The following is a 17,171-nucleotide window of genomic DNA, read 5'->3' on the forward strand; positions in this document are numbered from 1 at the left end:
CAGTATATTTAAGTCAAGACTGTTTTATGCTTATTTGTCATACAGCAACTGTGAAACTTTACTGATACTCAAACTGTATTCCTTAATTACAAGGACGTTTTCAGAAGCAAGGTTTTTACCATCAGCAGTGCTATATGAATGCTAATATCAAATCAGTTATACAAATCAGACTGAAAGGCAGAACGATCACGACAATAGGAAACATTACACAGACTACAGTCATGTGATCATGGCAGGTGTATACTGTCGACCAGAGATTGCTTTTTAATTGACTTTTGTTTATAGATATTTTGAGATGGAAGAAGCAGGACAATACATTCTTTTCCAGACCGGGTTCATTTCATATTTGTCCTAGAAGAGCACGGATATTATAATTGTTTTCATTTTTCCCATTTATAGATTGATATGTCCAAAGTGTATTTTGCAAAGACGAAACGTTTGGAAAATGATGTCTAATGATGCTGGATAAAATCTTGTTACAAGTGGTACACAAACATTTGACCACCACTCTATTCCAATCCACAACCGTTTTAATTTCCGACGCTTTACATTCAAATTAGCAATACTATCATACATATACAATTCATGGCTGAAGTCATGTTCTTTAAACACTTTGGACCAATACTGACAATCAAGATTTTCTAAACCATCGGTGTACGAACATATGGATTCAAGCAATGGTCAGGAAATTGTTATAACGTTTCCACATTACAAACGTCATTTGAGGTCTGAGTTACGGAATACAGCTACGTTTATTTTGTGATATGTTAAGCTATCCTGCATAGAATTGATTTTATTATCTTGCATCACTAAGTTAGGGATTCAATAATCAAAACTTTCTCCAGTTTTAAACGAATAAAAGGCGGTTCTATCATCAGACATGTCTTTTTAAAGTTGTTACAATGACCAATATTCCTATATAAATACATTTTATTCGATAGATATCGTCATGAAATTGCAAACTCAATTGTATGTCTGTTTTGAAATAATTGTTTTGCCAGTTTTATATGTACTAAGTTCAACGAAAAACGCAAACTTAATTTTCGACTTTCGTTATTTTAACAAATACATATTTGTTCATCATTTACTATATATTTTGTAAGGTTTTGAAAGCCTTTGTTCTTACTACTCTGATAAAAACATCATTCTCAACTGAAAACTACCCTTCTTTTTGTAAAGTCGAATACGCATATTCGGAAAACACATTAAGTGATGGGTTTCAATTTTTTTAATTGAAAAATTGAATAAGGAGAAAACAAGTTTTTAATCAATATACTGTAAAAAAGGTATTTAAATTTATTTAGATATTGAAACTTTTTTTTCCTTGAAAACGACATGAGATCTTTGAAAAACTGCACCATATTTTGTTTGACGACCAATATAATCTTTAAGTAAACATATTTTCGAATCTAATGATATATGCTATAGACATATACTATTTTTGACGATTACAATCCATAAATCCTTCTTTGGTCATCGGATTATGAGTGCAGTATTTGCCAATTATCAAATTGGATCCCTGATTAATAAGATGAATGCATATCTATAGGAGAAGGATATAAAATACTTTGATAAATGATATAAGCACAATGACAATAACTCGTACATTATACTATACAGTTGGTCCGTATTTGCGATATTGTACATGTAGATTGGATAACATGTAGGTGCGTATGACTCTTTTGCACCTTGTTACACATGTACATAAATTAAATTGTATATAACTCAAAAAAATTATATTCTAACAGGTTTAAGGTTACAGAAATAACATTTACATTATGATAATGAAATGGATTGCGAAACGTTTAATTGTAAAATGCAGTCACCTGACTGAAAATATATTTATAACATAAAAATCTGATTTATGAAATGCAGTCATACCAAAGCCCCGCCTCAGTAAGCTGCATTTTAGGATAAAACAGTGTGCGCAACCAAATGTATGAACCATTTGGCTGTACGGTATGGAACTCGTATTTGTGTTCGCGACCGTTGCCACAGTGTTTGTGTCTTTCGTTGATGGAGCTGGATATCTGCAGATACGACCTCCCTCAGCAAATCAATGTTGCTACGAAGACATAAATAAGGCTCACTTCAGCTATGAAAGGGATTTCTGTGAAGGTAAGCTATAGAACAAGTGGAAACATTTGATTGGATGTAGACTTTTACATTTCATCTCTTTTATTTAGCGTGCTGATCGGGAGGGCAGTAAATATTCTTCTCGCTCAACATCAGACGCTGCTTCAAAATATTAGCTTTAGTGTCCACATTAGCACACTGACACATATAAGCATCATGAAAGTACTGACACATGGTAAGCGTCATCATCAAAATATTTTAAAGAAAGGAATATAACAAGCTCCTGAGTTGGGTCACGTATGTGGCACATACATAATACAATGCAGTGAGTATCTACAGAAATTTGGATATGTATTACTACTTTTGACCAATTTAATACTACAAAAGGAGTGCCGGAATTTAGATAGTCAAATCATGTTTTACAAAGTCGAAGAATTTTTACAACTGAACATACTAACATTTGTGCCAATAAAAATGATTTAAGATTTGAATTATATTCAGTGTGTACTATAACATGAAGTGATGTTAACGTTATTGGAATCAGCGACTTTGTAAATTTTATTATAATATCTGATGCAGCTTTTGAAATTTAATGCCAATGTTATGTAAAAAGCCTAATTTTTGCGACTGTCCAAAGTCAGGAGCCTCTGGCCTTTGTTAGTCTTGTTCACTTTGTAATTTTAGTTTCTTGTGTGTAATTTATCGTTTAGTATGACGTCCATTATCACTGAACTAGTATATGTATTTCTTTCGGGGCCAGCTGAAGGACGCCTTCGGGTGCGGGAGTTTCTCGCTGCATTGATGACCTGTTGGTGACCTTCTACTGTTGTCTGTTCTATGGTCAGGTTGTTGTTTCTTTGACAGATTCCCCATTTCCATTATCAATTTTATTATAAATCAAAAAGCAGATAAATTTCGGTGTTCATTCGTATGAATAAAGTAATGAATCAACTGATTATTTACACATTGAGGCAATTCCACATAAATGCAATACTAATCCAATCGGTATTGTTATTTTATTTCTACCATTAAACCAATACATGTTCTTGTGGTCTATTAGTCAATAAAGGTATCATCAAGAATGTAGCCAGTACTAATGTATGGACACATACACATAAATATCATTTTTTTGGCATTTGCTGTTATAAAATTTTGGAAATCTTTAAAAAGTAAGGAATGTCTGCATCACATGTTTAACTTTTGTTCATTCACGGTATTGGTTATATGCTTATTATTTTTTGTTTACCTAGCTCTTCAATCTTTGTATTTCATACAGATTTTTTATTTACAATTAGATTTGCCATTATTATCACTGAATACCCATTAATTGTCAATATCTGCATCATCTGTTGTTGAAGTAACATTAATACCTTTAAGGGGGTTCGCGGGTCTAAATCATTTATATAGGATTTCTCTACATTTTTCTATAAATGAACTTTATCTTAAAGTTAATAGAAAAATAAAATAAAAAAGTGTGGTCACCGTTCATTTGCGCTCACAATCTGCCTTCGAAAGAAGCATACATTTGTGTAAAAGTGGGTTTTTTCTGTTGAAGTAATAGTAGAAATAAAGTTAATATCGAAATAAAAAAAGAAATTTATTACAGAAATCGCTCAAATTTTACAATAATTTAGTTTAAGTACAGCTTATATGGAAATTGAATTAAAAAATATAGGTCACCGATGAGTTGAAAACGACATTTCAATTTTAAAGCAAAAATATAGCATTTTTCCACCAAAGGGAGATAATTTGGAACTTTTTCAATGATGTATACATTTTAAAACGCATTTGGGGCCAACACAAGTTGATTGTTTTGAATGATTTTTGTACCATATGATAAAGTAACAACTACAAAAGGTAACACATGAAATTTGTAATGAAAACCCAATGTTAATTTTTTTCTGAAATTTTTATACCCTCGAGCCTCCTTAAGCTATTTGTACCTCAAAAAGGTGGATAAGAGTCGAATAAAAATATATATTTCTAGTAATAGTAAGACTTTCGCGTCTGTTATGATATTTCTTCACACTCACAAATTGAAAATATTGATATACTCAAGCTTTATTAAAGAAATATTTCGTCAACTACTTTTAACAGAGGATCATGACAGAGTGTGATAAGGTATTGGCAACCTTGCATCATAATTTATATCAAACAGGAGGACATTAATTCTTAAAACCATGGTAATGCAAAACGTATTTTCAGGACCAAAGGATTGGTGTAAAGTTCACCCATGCTGGAGTACATGTGGCTCACAGAAGAGACAATCGCCTATTAACATAGATACAAAAGAGACTCGTTATAAAAGTTATTCAAGGCTGAAGTTTGATAATCTCAACACAAGAGTTCTTGCGAATATCAAAAACAATGGTTAGTAGTAACAGTTTAGGTAAATAGATTATATATCAATAAGTAAATGTTTCTATATTTTACTCCAACAACATGTGAACACCTCCTGTCTGACCCTTATATGTTGATGGCCTCTCCTGGTGTCTCTCATGTTCGACATAATAGTACTATTAACAGAAATATATTTGGTTACAGAAGAGGGCATATGCCATCATTAACTTTTTCGGCGAATTCGTAATTTATTCCAGAGTGATAAACGGTGAGTCTAACCTAATAGATAACTAACATGTATATGCATAACATTAACATACCTAACAGTTTAGCTTATTTTTAAATTAAATTTGAATACTTATATTATCAGTCATTTATATATCTATGTATCTTAATGCTTGGAGTTTTTTCAGATAAAATCCAAAAAACTAAAAAAAAAACTAACATAAAACGGTTATTTAACATTGATAATTTTCTAGATTTTAGCTAGGTATTGACGTGTCTTTATAATGGCCTACGTTTTGAAATTTTAAACGAATTATTATCGCCACCTTTCCAATTTTCTACATGACTATTCTTCACTTTCGTTTCCAAACCAACTATGAAAAGCATTGTTGTACGAATTTGCTTAAGGAAATGTTTTCAAAAGTATCAAGATAAAACATTAAAATTAAATTCATACACTTGAAATTTTTTCTTAATCTCGTGTCAATATCCTGGAAACAGGTCATGCTCCGGATTTTGATGTTGACGAAGAATTTGACGACGAGATAACTCTATGTAATGTTCCTGGAAGACCAAAAGACAAAGAGTATAATTTTGCTCAGTTGCATGTTCACCTTGGACGAGACGAAAATAAAGGATCTGAACATGCTATTGACAATACATTCAAACCGATGGAGGTGAGAATCTTTATTACATTAAATATGTAATTTATCATTCTTCAAGATATTAACAAACATGTCTCACAAATTAGAAGGCTTACGATACAGTTACAGGGGAGATAATGACGTTGCTATTGTAATATGTTTATTTTCGTGACGTCAATCGTCGACTTATCTGAAAAAAATGCATTTTTCTGAAGGATTTTAATCATTAACTCAAAATCGAGTAAATGGACCAATCTGTTCTTTTAAATGACGAAATGAGTTGATAAAATATGAAGATTATTTGTACCATTTTTATGAAAAAAATCACCGTTGATATTTTCTTCAAATTAAAAAAACCTGCAGCAAATATGCCATTTATTTTCCAAAGTCATGAAATTTTGATGAAAATGATTTTTTTTTCAAAAAATTGTTTTAAAATGAAAAGCAGAATTTTGTAGAGGATATTCCAAATCGTTTTAAAAAAATAGCATGTGTTTATCAAATAAGTCTGTCCACAGAAAAGAAATGTCCAAATAACCGAAATTTAAAGTAATTGTCTTTAATTTCAATCCCATTTAGCGCTACATTTAGCGCCTAAAGGTCTATCTTTTATTCTATATTTGAACCAACAAATGAAAAAAAAGCTTGTATGCAATTTGTCATAATTGAAATCAAAATGGGATTAAAACTGTACCGTATGCCGTTAATGAGGAAATAAGGCATTTTATCAATATCAAGAAGACTTCATGCGGTAAAATGTAAAATCAGAAGAACCATCAGTATGGAACATCAAGCCAGTGCGATCACTAAGTCTTTAACCAAATTCGGAATATTGGTCGAATTCGATCTTTAATTTCAGTTGAAGCATGTAAAACACTAGTTATGTAGTAGTGTGCTCCCTAGTTATATCAATGCTGGACTATGGCAATGCATTGTTGAAAACGGTACTAAGACCAACATTATCAGTAAATTTCAGCGGGTCCAAAACACAGCAGCACGTTTGACAACACGAAAAAGAAAATTTGACTCAATTACGCTTGTTTTAATATAGTTACACTGGCTACCCATACATTACCGTTGCCAATATAAACTTCTTTTATATGTGTACAAAGCACAGCATGACAAGGCTCCTAGTTACCTTCAAAATTTACTTACGCCATACAAGCCAAGTAGATCCCTCAGGTCGGAAAATAGTATGCTATTACATCCTCCAAATGACGTTTGAACGAAAAGCTATGGTGAGAGGCGTTTTAACAAGGCTGCACCTACACTCTGGAACAATTTGCCATCGTCTTTACGGAGTGTAAATTCTTTAGATGTTTTTAAAAAGCAAATCAAGACTCATTTATTTCGGACTGCTTTTAAGGATTTCTTGTAGATTTTATATACTTTTAATTGACTGCATTAGTTTTAGACAGTTTTGTATATTTTAGGGTACATGCATTTTTCATTTCTTTTATTTCTTTTTTCCTTTTTTTAAGTATCTTATAAATTTTTATATGCTTGTTTGATTCTTTTAAGATAGTGCTTTGTAATCTATGTTTTATGTATTTGTGTATTTTATATATTTTTATATGTGAAGCGCTTAGAGTAATTTTTGTTATCATAATCATTATAACTCCGAGGAAAATTCGAAACGGAAATTCCCTAATTACATGGCAAAATCAAATGATAAAACACATCTAATGAATGAACAACAACTGTCATATTCCTGACTGGGTACAGGCATTTCCAAATGTAAAACATGGTGGATTGAATCTGGTTTAAAAGCTAGCTAAACCTCTCACTTGTCTGACAGTCACATCAAATTCCATTATGTTTATAACGATTCATGAACAGAACAAACCTAATAGAGAAAAATTATCAAATAAGGATACAGCAATCATCACAATCTCAATCAGAACAATAACAAAAACTATTTAACAAAGAAGCACAAAAAAGGATATATGAAATCTAACAACCACATGCAACGGACGTGAAACACCTAAAGCAAATATAAATGTACTAAGTTTACCTGCAAAATACAATATAAGATTGTTGATGTAAGAGTAATGGAAATGTCGATGATTATGATTTTGGTCTATTGTCAGACATTAGATATTAAAAGCGTTTACTAACGTTTTCAAATTGTCTTTTCCATCAATATAGAAAATATATAAAAGGAAAGTACATTAATCCCTAAAGCACGAATGGAGGTAAATGAAAATGTGTACCTACATGTACATGTAATATAACTAAATGAATATTTGAGATTATTATGTGAATGGGCTGATTAGATTTAATAAATGTTTTAAAAGAGAAATTGTGCTTTAACAGACAAACTAGAAAAAACGTATCTATTATAGATCAAATATTTGCTAAAAGATAACAATTTGTTTTGACTGATAAAATGTAAGTCCTGACTGGTAAAAATCATTCAGTTTAAGCAAATTCTCCTCTAAAGCTGACAATAATTCAAAATCATTGGAGTTTTGGTTACAACACAACTGGTTTGTTTGTTGGTATGGTCTATGTCTTTCTTATCTTATAATTTAATCCGACAATATTATGTTTTAACATAATATTGTCGATATTTCATATCAAATTTTCTTTCGTCAATAGCAGTATTACAATAAAAAGTTTCATTTCAAGACCTACACACCTTCATATTTGAGGGGCCTCGGTGGTCAAGTGGTCTAGATAGTTACTTCTGTAATCACTAGTCAATCGACACTGAGGTTGTGAGTTAGAACCACGCTCGTGTGGATGCTCTCAAATTCCTTTCTTAATTGACTATGATTTTCAGTTTTTCTATCGAAGGTCGCGACAGGTGGTTTTCTCCTGGCACTATGGCTTCCTCAACCGATAAAAACTGGCCATCACGAAATAGCCTAAATGCGGTACTTAAAAGTGGCTTTTAAACACCAAAAAATCAAAAATCAAAATCATTCATATTTTGTTATATGCATATTCTTTTTTCCCATGAATTGTCGACTTTGACTTCTTACTTGCTTCTCATAAATACTGCCTATATCTACTTAATGTATAAGGAGACCTAAATAAACCTGTATGATAAATAGGTCAACACGATTATCTTTAACTAGCGATATACCGCTTTTTAACGATATATCACATGTTCGCAGTACGCAATATTTATAATAATCCTTATGCATGCTATGTTCATACTAATATCAATTAAGGAAAACAAGATTTCTGTTGTAAACAATTTATCAATCTATTGTCCTCCAAAGCGGAAGTGTTTCCATAACAGACGCTCAAATTCATTATTGAAGAAAACATGAAATTAGCTGCTTAGGTTGACCTTTAAAATGCGAGCTTGTCTACAGTATCCTCCTATATGACCATTTCCTTTGTATAAGCGATTCCAGAAAACAAGTCGTGTTATCAAAGAATGGTTATATTTTAGGCTCATATGGTATTTTACGACAGCGACTATGACGGTGTTGGGAAAGCTAAACCAAAGAGAAATGGACTGGTGGTGTTAAGTGTTATGATAGAGGTGAGAGCCTAATACCTAATGCAGCAGCTACTCTGCATGACTTTTGGAAAAATGAACTCATTGTTTGTCCGTTATTTTCCTGTTATTGTCAAATACCTCACAAAATTCAAATGTTGATATATACATGTACATTAAGAAAAATATAATGACCATTTTATTTTGATTGCTATATAAATTTGATCATACACTCAGTTTTGTCCAAATAATATTTTGTAAAATTTGTGATATTAACAGATCAGAAATATATGTAAGACACACATTGTCCCCATGCAATCAACTTACTTTTGGTACTCATTTGGCTGTCGTATTTTTTTTTACTTTTTGAAAAGATTTCTTTTTTGCAATTAAACATATTCCTGGAAAAATGTAGACTCTTGGTAACCCCCTTTTTGTATAGTACTGAAAAAAGTAAAATTAAAAAAAAACTCTGAACTTTAAGAATAATTCAAAACGTAACGTCCTTCATTTAATGGTAAAATTACGAGCTCAGACATATGAAACGAATGGAAAAAAAACCACAACCATCATGACTTGGTGTAGGCATTCCCCATCGTAGATAATGACTACGTGATACCGTCATTGAGTAAAATGGTTAAAATATCATTTGTACAATAAGAGTTGAGAGCGGATTGATGGATACAACGAAAGTTGTCATCATTGGATATTCATCAATGACCAGACGTCTATATTTTTCATGAATATTAAATCGCACTGACCTAAACAAGTTATACAAAGACATGGCACAATTACAACTATTAATAGACAGCTGTATGCCGACTGAATTTTTCCACCGTAAATATTATCATTCCAGAAAACGAATATTTTTTTAGTCTAGCATAATGTGTTTTGTGATACTTAGATATATAGGCAAACCTTTTTGAATACACTATGTATGTCTACAACAAATATAACATAGTTTACGCATTGCTTGGTATGCGTCTAGCGTTAGATAATGTATTTTCAGATACAGATTGACTAGGTTCAAACAAACCTTATTCACATAATTGGAAAAATACAAAACGGCAAGATATATCGTTCACCTATATTGTATTGGGTATTTAAGTTTATGCTGCTAGGAATATAATGGAAGACACCAGCACTGCATATGTCACAATTTATAATGTATGATATATTTATTTTAGGTATACGGAAAACCCCACGAAAACAATGAATGCAGGGTAAGTTGTAGACTCAAATAATATGCGAATATTGTTAACCATTAATTCTCTTTCTCTCTTCTTCTAATTTCTAAATCAATTTCCAGTAAAAAAAAAATGTTATAATTAGAAGTTGTAAAAACAATAGCAACATATACAGATATTATATGGTCCACCAGTAAATTGCAGGAAGGCATTTTTGTACAACTGTAAGTAAACATAACAGTTGAAAATGTCAGTTTAAACTTGATAATGTTTTAAACAGATTGCAATCAAACCGAAGAAAATTGCACATTTTTCAAATATGGTCAAGGCTATATAATTAAATTATATAGATTAACATATAAAAAAAAACCAATAAAAACATTTCTTATACACTATCAACAATTGTATTGGTAGGTTGCTGGAACATGTAAAGTCAGATTTGCAAATAAGCTTAGTAAACTGATGGAAAAATATTATGAGAAAGTGCGACACTATCCTATGGAGTCGTTTAATCCTGATTTCTTCAACATCCTTGGGGTTCAACGTAGTAGTAAGCATGCTTTAATTATATAGAAACAAAAATATATTTTTTGAGACAGGTCACATTTCGTCAGGTATTAGTAGTCATCACTTAATGTTGATATGAAAAGTCATTTAAAGGTTTTCTGGATAAACAAATTAACCACCGTTTGATTATATTTTGCGACGACCATGAATTTTCACCAATTAAGAGACCGCTATCTTGTTTTGTCGCGAAATCTTTGTAATTAGTACTTGTCTGATACATACATAGTGTATTATAAGGCCAGAGACTTTATTTAAATGCGCCGCAGGCATACGAATATACAACTATTTATATATAGATACATAGACCATATATAGAACATAAATTGCTACTAAACTTTCGCATAAGTATCGACCATATGTTATGTGAATTTTAAATTTATAAATATATAAAACTGCCATGAAATATATACATGAAAAGCTACCTACATGTATGTGTCATTGATGTCAGATAAATTATGCAAATTAGAGTACGTTTTGTTTGCCGATTTTTTTAATAAACTTACAAATCAATAGTTCTATTACGATTCGGGACATGTTATCATAGTTATTAGATTTGCCTTAGTTTTTTCTTTCAATTCTTACTAGACAGTTGTACGAACAATAAATGTGGTCGGACGCCAAGTCCAGACTTCATAGAAGAGAGATGCGAAAAAAAAGAGCAAAACGACAGATCAGTTACAGTTACAGAAGGTATTACTCCTCTAGATGTCCTTCCGTATGACAGAGATCGATTCTACACATATGCAGGGTCTCTCACTACACCTCCATGTTATGAAACTGTACAATGGGTTGTTTATAAATGCCCAATTAAAGTTTCTAGCAAGGCAAGTATACATTTACAAGCACTGTATGAATCTCTGCAAGACGCAACATAAGCAACAAGTTAAAACCTGTTGTTTATGAAATTAACCTTAATGTTGCAGCTAAACAGGTGCTGAGGTTAAAATGATAATCTTGTAGTAAACCAAAATTGTTTTGTTGTAAATTATGCCGTTAGGTTTCTCAATCAAATTGTTTTTATATGTTTAATTTCATTTTTAGAGGACTATACGGTATGAGTTGTTGATGGCTGTACGTCTGCCTATACTTTCTGAAATTTAACTCATTTTAACTTTGGTGGATATTAGGTTCATTGGCAGTGATACCACATGTTCTTATTTTTATATTTACAACGGTGATACATTTTATACAGAGACTATAGATCCATAGAAATGATATTATTAGCATTCATTACCAATGTCCATATGTAAGTTTTCTATTTCGTTCACTTGTGTAATGTCTTTGCATGTGCATACATGTATATTTCTGGTACAAGTTTTAAATTGTCCGATCGATACTTATACCAATTAATTATTTTTTGTTTAAATGATATATTAAACTACAATATTGACTTGTTACACAGATTTTACATCTATATCCAATGGTGCTGATTTTCAGCCGATGTTACGTAACCGTTTCACAAGGCATGTTATCACTGATATATATAATTTAACATGCATTTTATCCATGTTTGAATTGTGGATTGTTTGAAAATAAATAAAGCTTACAACCCATAGTGGAATATTGAAATGCAGTATCTATGTCATTTATAACTTAATTCTGTTTTTGTGTAAACTAATAGCATCGATTTGTGTTCTTCGCTTTGGAAACATTGTTACTACCATGAACACTGGGAGTGGTGCCACATTTAGAGCATGCACTTTTTACCCTTCAGACCTTCTTAGTTAATTTCCGAGTGATGTGGAGTCCACTTATAGTTAGTTTTCTAAACTCTATTTTAAATGTATTGTGTATTCTTTCGTCGTTTTATGCAATGCTTTACCCAGTTACTTATTTACTTATGCAACTTATTGTGTCTTGGGTAGCTTCTCCTTCACTTGTTTTTACACTTTACATATGTTATCTTTCTCTAGAAACCTAAAGTTTCGAATTTCATATTATTGATAAGAAACTGCGATGCATAATTCTTTAATTCAAAAGTGAATTCGTTACGGTGCATATGTATTTTCATTTGCTTCACATTACATCAAATTTGTTATGCATATTTTACTCAAGTGACAAAATGTAAGTAAATGTTAGTCATTCAACTAGCGCCCACTGTATTTTTGTAGGCTTTTAAAATGTTACAGTTGGTGGAAGATTCACATTTTCTTCCTCTTTCAAGATTTGGTGTACGAAGACCTTTACAGGTAAGGAACAAGTAAGGAAACAAAGTGTGTTAATGAAACTGCATTTTAACATAAAGAGCCGCCAGTAAGATACATAAAATTGAGAATGGAAATGGGGAATGTGTCAAAGAGAAAACAATCCGACCAAACAGCAGAACACAGCCGACGGCTATCAATGGGTCGTTAACACAGCGAGAAAACACCGCACCCGGAGACAGGATTAAGCTGGCTCCTTAACAAAATGTGTACTAGTTTAATGAAAATGGACGTCACACTAAACTGTTTTGTGATATATCAAACCTCCCCCCTATACCTCTAGTCAATGTACAATAAACAAACACACAGTAATACGCATAGTAAAAATTTATTGAGAGAAGTCCGAATCCAATGTCAGAAAAGGTAACTTAAGGTGGTACCCAACACCTTCACCAACATTAATTTGGCTCGTTTAATTTTCATAAAATTTTGACAGAATATTTACTTTGACCCTTTGACAAAATTATAAAAAAATTAAATTATTTGAACCAACCAATTTATCAGAAAAATTACACTGGTTATATAGCAGTTTGACAAACACTAATTTTGATCATTGAGAAGCTTAATATTCCCTTAACCATGTTATCACCACAACGTTATTAAAACGTTTAGCTGATTTTACAGAGTTATCTCTCTGTAGTGTTAGATACCACCTTAAGAAACTACGCGCAGTAACAATGCTACATAAATAAACACGGGACTACTAGCAGTTACTGACATGCCAAATCCAGCCCTCGATTAGAATGATTGAAAGATTATGTCTTCATCATATAAAAAGCAAGCACAATCAATCCCGTTAAGGGTTTAGTATCATACCATCATAAAATATATGAGAAGAACACAACCCGTATCATGCCAACAACTGGTTTTGGAATAAATATGTTTATTTTCAATAATTTTTTAACCCATTTACATTCGAAGAAAAAATGTGTTTTTTTTCCGTGCCAAGACCCTATGAGTTAATCAATATTAATGCCACATTTAAACATATTGTCTCTTTTTGGTATCTTTGGTAAGTTCATTACCAGAGATAGCATAGAACGAAAAGTATGCGTCTAAAGTTTTTTTTGTTCATCCCCATTTTAATTGCGTGCATGTGATCTGCAAAATAGAGTAGAATCGAAAGTTTTATGGCACATATACCTGGTGAGCAAAACATCTCAACTTTTTGTGTGAAAACACAAAATTATCAAAAAAATGATATAAAATTCACAGTGAATGCTTGTCATGCTTTTTTCAATAAACATCTACGTAATAGTTTTGTTTATTGAGATAATGCCTTTATTTAATATATGTTTGTTTTTGTTTTTCAGAAAAATAAGAAAGTGGTTGTCTACAGTAATTTCAAGAAATGACCATGAAAAACGTCTGTATTGTAAAACCAAACATGATATAAAAAACGACACTCTAAGTCATAATCAATTCAATCTTGTCTTATTTGAAATTTTTATCAAATTATAAGAGAATCGAAAATAAACCGATAACGCCTATGCAATAAACGAGAGAAAAAAAATAAAAATTTGGAGTATTTTCATGTGCCCCGAAAGAGGGAAGGGTAATCATTTCCAGCTTCACATTTGGCAATTGCCGTATTGCTCATGTAAGAACAAACCCAGTGATGAGTCTTATTCGGTAGGTCACTTTCGAAGAAAAAAAAACGGGATGGTGGTTACTGCCATTGAAGCATATTCGTCGTCATTTGTGAAACAAATACTTCATAACAGTCACTTGCTTGTGATGGCGCTCATAATATATTTAAAGGTTTAATTTAAACTTCACATCTTGTAACTCTTAGTTTAATAGCCTCCTTGTAAGCAGCAACCCTCTATAAATGAAACCATGATAAGAAAATATGCATCGGAATATCGTATAAGTGGGAAAAATATACTCTGTATATGCAGGCATTGTTAAAATGTTGCCACAAAGACAATTTGGGAAGCAACAATCGTCTTATTTGTCGCGGATACCCATGAAAACCGTCATAAAAAATTATATTAATTATTATTTTTTTTCAACCTTAGATTAACTTATTTACATTATTAAAATGGATGTTGAATGTGTACTGATTGATATCTAAGGCTAAGATGCATGATTTGTTTTATAAGTTTTGAACTAGCTGTCAAATAAAAGCTTACTTATGTTAACGTATGGCAGGACTGGTTTCGAAGTTAACTGTTTGGCAGACATAAAAACAGTCTAGTTAACTAGATTTTGGTCCTAGAACTGGTCAGAGCATTCCTAAATCCTGTCACAGGTTAACTTTGACCAGTCCAAATAACTGGTTATCAAATTAACTTGCTCTACAGGTTAAGACTGCACCCATCTGTAAATGGGAGTACTCTCATATCTGTACTTTGTGTCTTTTTGTTGTTGGGATGTAAAAGTACCATGCCACGTCCCTCTGTATTTTTGTAACTTGTTTTGCTTTGTATCTATCTGATGAGTGCAGCCCTTTTCAACTGATTTTGTACTGTTACACCACTTTCCAAGGCTAGCGGGAGTGTTGAGCTCCCGCTAACATGTTTAACCCCTCCATTGACTGTGTGTGCCTGTCACAGGCAAGGAGCATGTACTTCAGTGGTTGTCGTTAGTTTCTGTATATCATATTTGTTTTTCGTCCGTTATTTTGTACGTAAATCAGGCCGTAAGTGTTCTCGTTTGAATAGTTCTACATTTTTCATTTGAGGCCTTTTACAGCTGACAATGTGTCATGAGCTTTGCGCATTGTCGTAGTCCATACACTTATTTTTTTTTTATTTTTTGTCTCTTGTGGAGAGTTGTCTCATTTGCAATCAAACAAAATCTTCTTATTTTTATATTTAATCGAACTCGTTTGTATTTTTTTCGGCAAACACAATATACTATCATGAATCAAATAACTCATCTCTTATACAAGTATAGAGGAAATGTCAGGACGTCTGAGAGGCAAAATAAACGATTTGCACTCAACGGATATTAAAAAGTCGAAAAAAAGCATGGACAATATAGTAGCAAAAATGAGACAGGAAATTAAGCCCTGCGCAAATCGTCCTGCCAATTGAATTAAACATGTTTTGTTGGGATCGATAATACGTCTGCTTGATTAAACCATTCTTTTAAAAGGTTTTGTTGACCTAGTTAAGACTTTCTTTTCTTCAATGTTATATTATTCTGTAAACATGAGGCATGCGGCACGTTTTGTGTGATTTAGGGTAACAAAATAAAAATTTACAATGATTGATTATATTTGTACTTCATTTGGAGTAATTTGAAAACGTGTTACAAATCAATTTTGAAAGTCCAAGTATATATAAGGTCTATTGTATTAAAAGGAAGAAAGGAGGAAGCAAATAATTCAGTCAAAGAACAGCCAAAACAAAAATGATCCAACTAAATACACGAATCAACGTTTATATAAAATTACATGGACAAATAATAACCGAGCAATACCAGTCAACCAAATACAGGAGTTAAACCAAAAAAGGGAAGACGATAATATCGTAAGAAACTTGTTGAGTAAGGTGGGTAACATTGATTCTATTCTGTAGAAAATATATAAACACTTAAGGTGGTGCCAACGGATCAAAATAAGGGAAATTACCGCAGTAGGGAAAAAAACATCGGCCTTTTTGTTGTAAATTTAAGTGTAGAGTTTCCCATGTAAAACTTAAATATTTAAATCTACATGTATTACTGTTATACTCAAAGTAAGTTATTTTTGGGTAAAGGTCGGCAGTATATTCTTAATTTAGCAGATTATGTTTAAATCATCTTCGGTGCAACTTCAGTTTACTCAGTTTTCTTTGAAAAGTTACCCTGTTCATTATTATGCCATGATAATGTGCAAAACACTCCGGCAAGTCACTTTGCAATAAATGAAGAGATTGTTCAAAAGAGGGACGAAAGATACCAGAGGGACAGTCAAACTCATAAATCGAAAATAAACTGACAACACCATGGCTAAAAATGAAAAGGACAAACAGACAAACAATAGTACACATGACACAACTAGAAAACTAAAGAATAAACAACACGAACCCCACCAAAAAATAGGGGTGATCTCAGGTGATCCGGAAGGGTAAGCAGATCCTGCTCCACATGTGGCACCCGTCGTGTTGCTTATGAGATAACAAATCCGGTAAATAGTCTAATTCAGTAGGTCACATTTATGAAAGGGAAGGGGATTGTAGTTACGACGTAAGGAACATATCCGATATCATTTGTGAAACGGTTATTCCATAACGGTCAACCAACTCGTGATGGCGTCCGTAAAATTTACGAAGACATGATTTAAACTTCACCATTTGGAACTTTTAATACCTTCCTTGTGAGCAGCAACCCTCTATCAAGAAAATCATGATAGGAAATGCAAGCACAGAAATATCGTATCAATTGGGAGATATATACACCGTATGCAGGTGCTGCTGGAATGTTGCTACTTAGAAATAGAAAGTTCACAATTGGAAAGCTGAAATCATCTCTTTTGTCGTAAAGT

At 32.2% G+C, this 17,171-nt stretch overlaps 1 protein-coding gene across 1 annotated transcript; it reads left to right on the plus strand.

Annotated features, from left to right (window-relative positions):
* The first annotated feature begins 1,961 nt into the window (after positions 1-1,961).
* Positions 1,962-14,052, plus strand: LOC134727539 (nacrein-like protein). Its single transcript, XM_063591920.1, has 9 exons — positions 1,962-2,118; positions 4,282-4,446; positions 5,143-5,318; positions 8,692-8,784; positions 9,927-9,962; positions 10,341-10,476; positions 11,079-11,317; positions 12,605-12,682; positions 14,011-14,052. The coding sequence occupies exons 1-9, from the start codon at positions 1,962-1,964 to the stop codon at positions 14,050-14,052; spliced, it is 1,122 nt and encodes a 373-aa protein (XP_063447990.1).
* The last annotated feature ends 3,119 nt before the right edge of the window (positions 14,053-17,171 follow it).

The sequence above is a fragment of the Mytilus trossulus genome, chromosome 8 (assembly GCF_036588685.1).
Source record: "Mytilus trossulus isolate FHL-02 chromosome 8, PNRI_Mtr1.1.1.hap1, whole genome shotgun sequence".
Lineage (NCBI taxonomy): Eukaryota > Metazoa > Mollusca > Bivalvia > Mytilida > Mytilidae > Mytilus > Mytilus trossulus.

Excerpts from the sequence above, each read along its gene's own strand:
- LOC134727539 (XM_063591920.1), top strand. The coding sequence starts at position 1,962 with ATGGAACTCGTATTTGTGTTCGCGACCGTTGCCACAGTGTTTGTGTCT. Across the intron at positions 2,119-4,281 it reads TGAAAGGGATTTCTGTGAAG|GACCAAAGGATTGGTGTAAA; the intron begins GTAAGCTATAGA and ends ACGTATTTTCAG. Across the intron at positions 12,683-14,010 it reads GTGTACGAAGACCTTTACAG|AAAAATAAGAAAGTGGTTGT; the intron begins GTAAGGAACAAG and ends TTTGTTTTTCAG.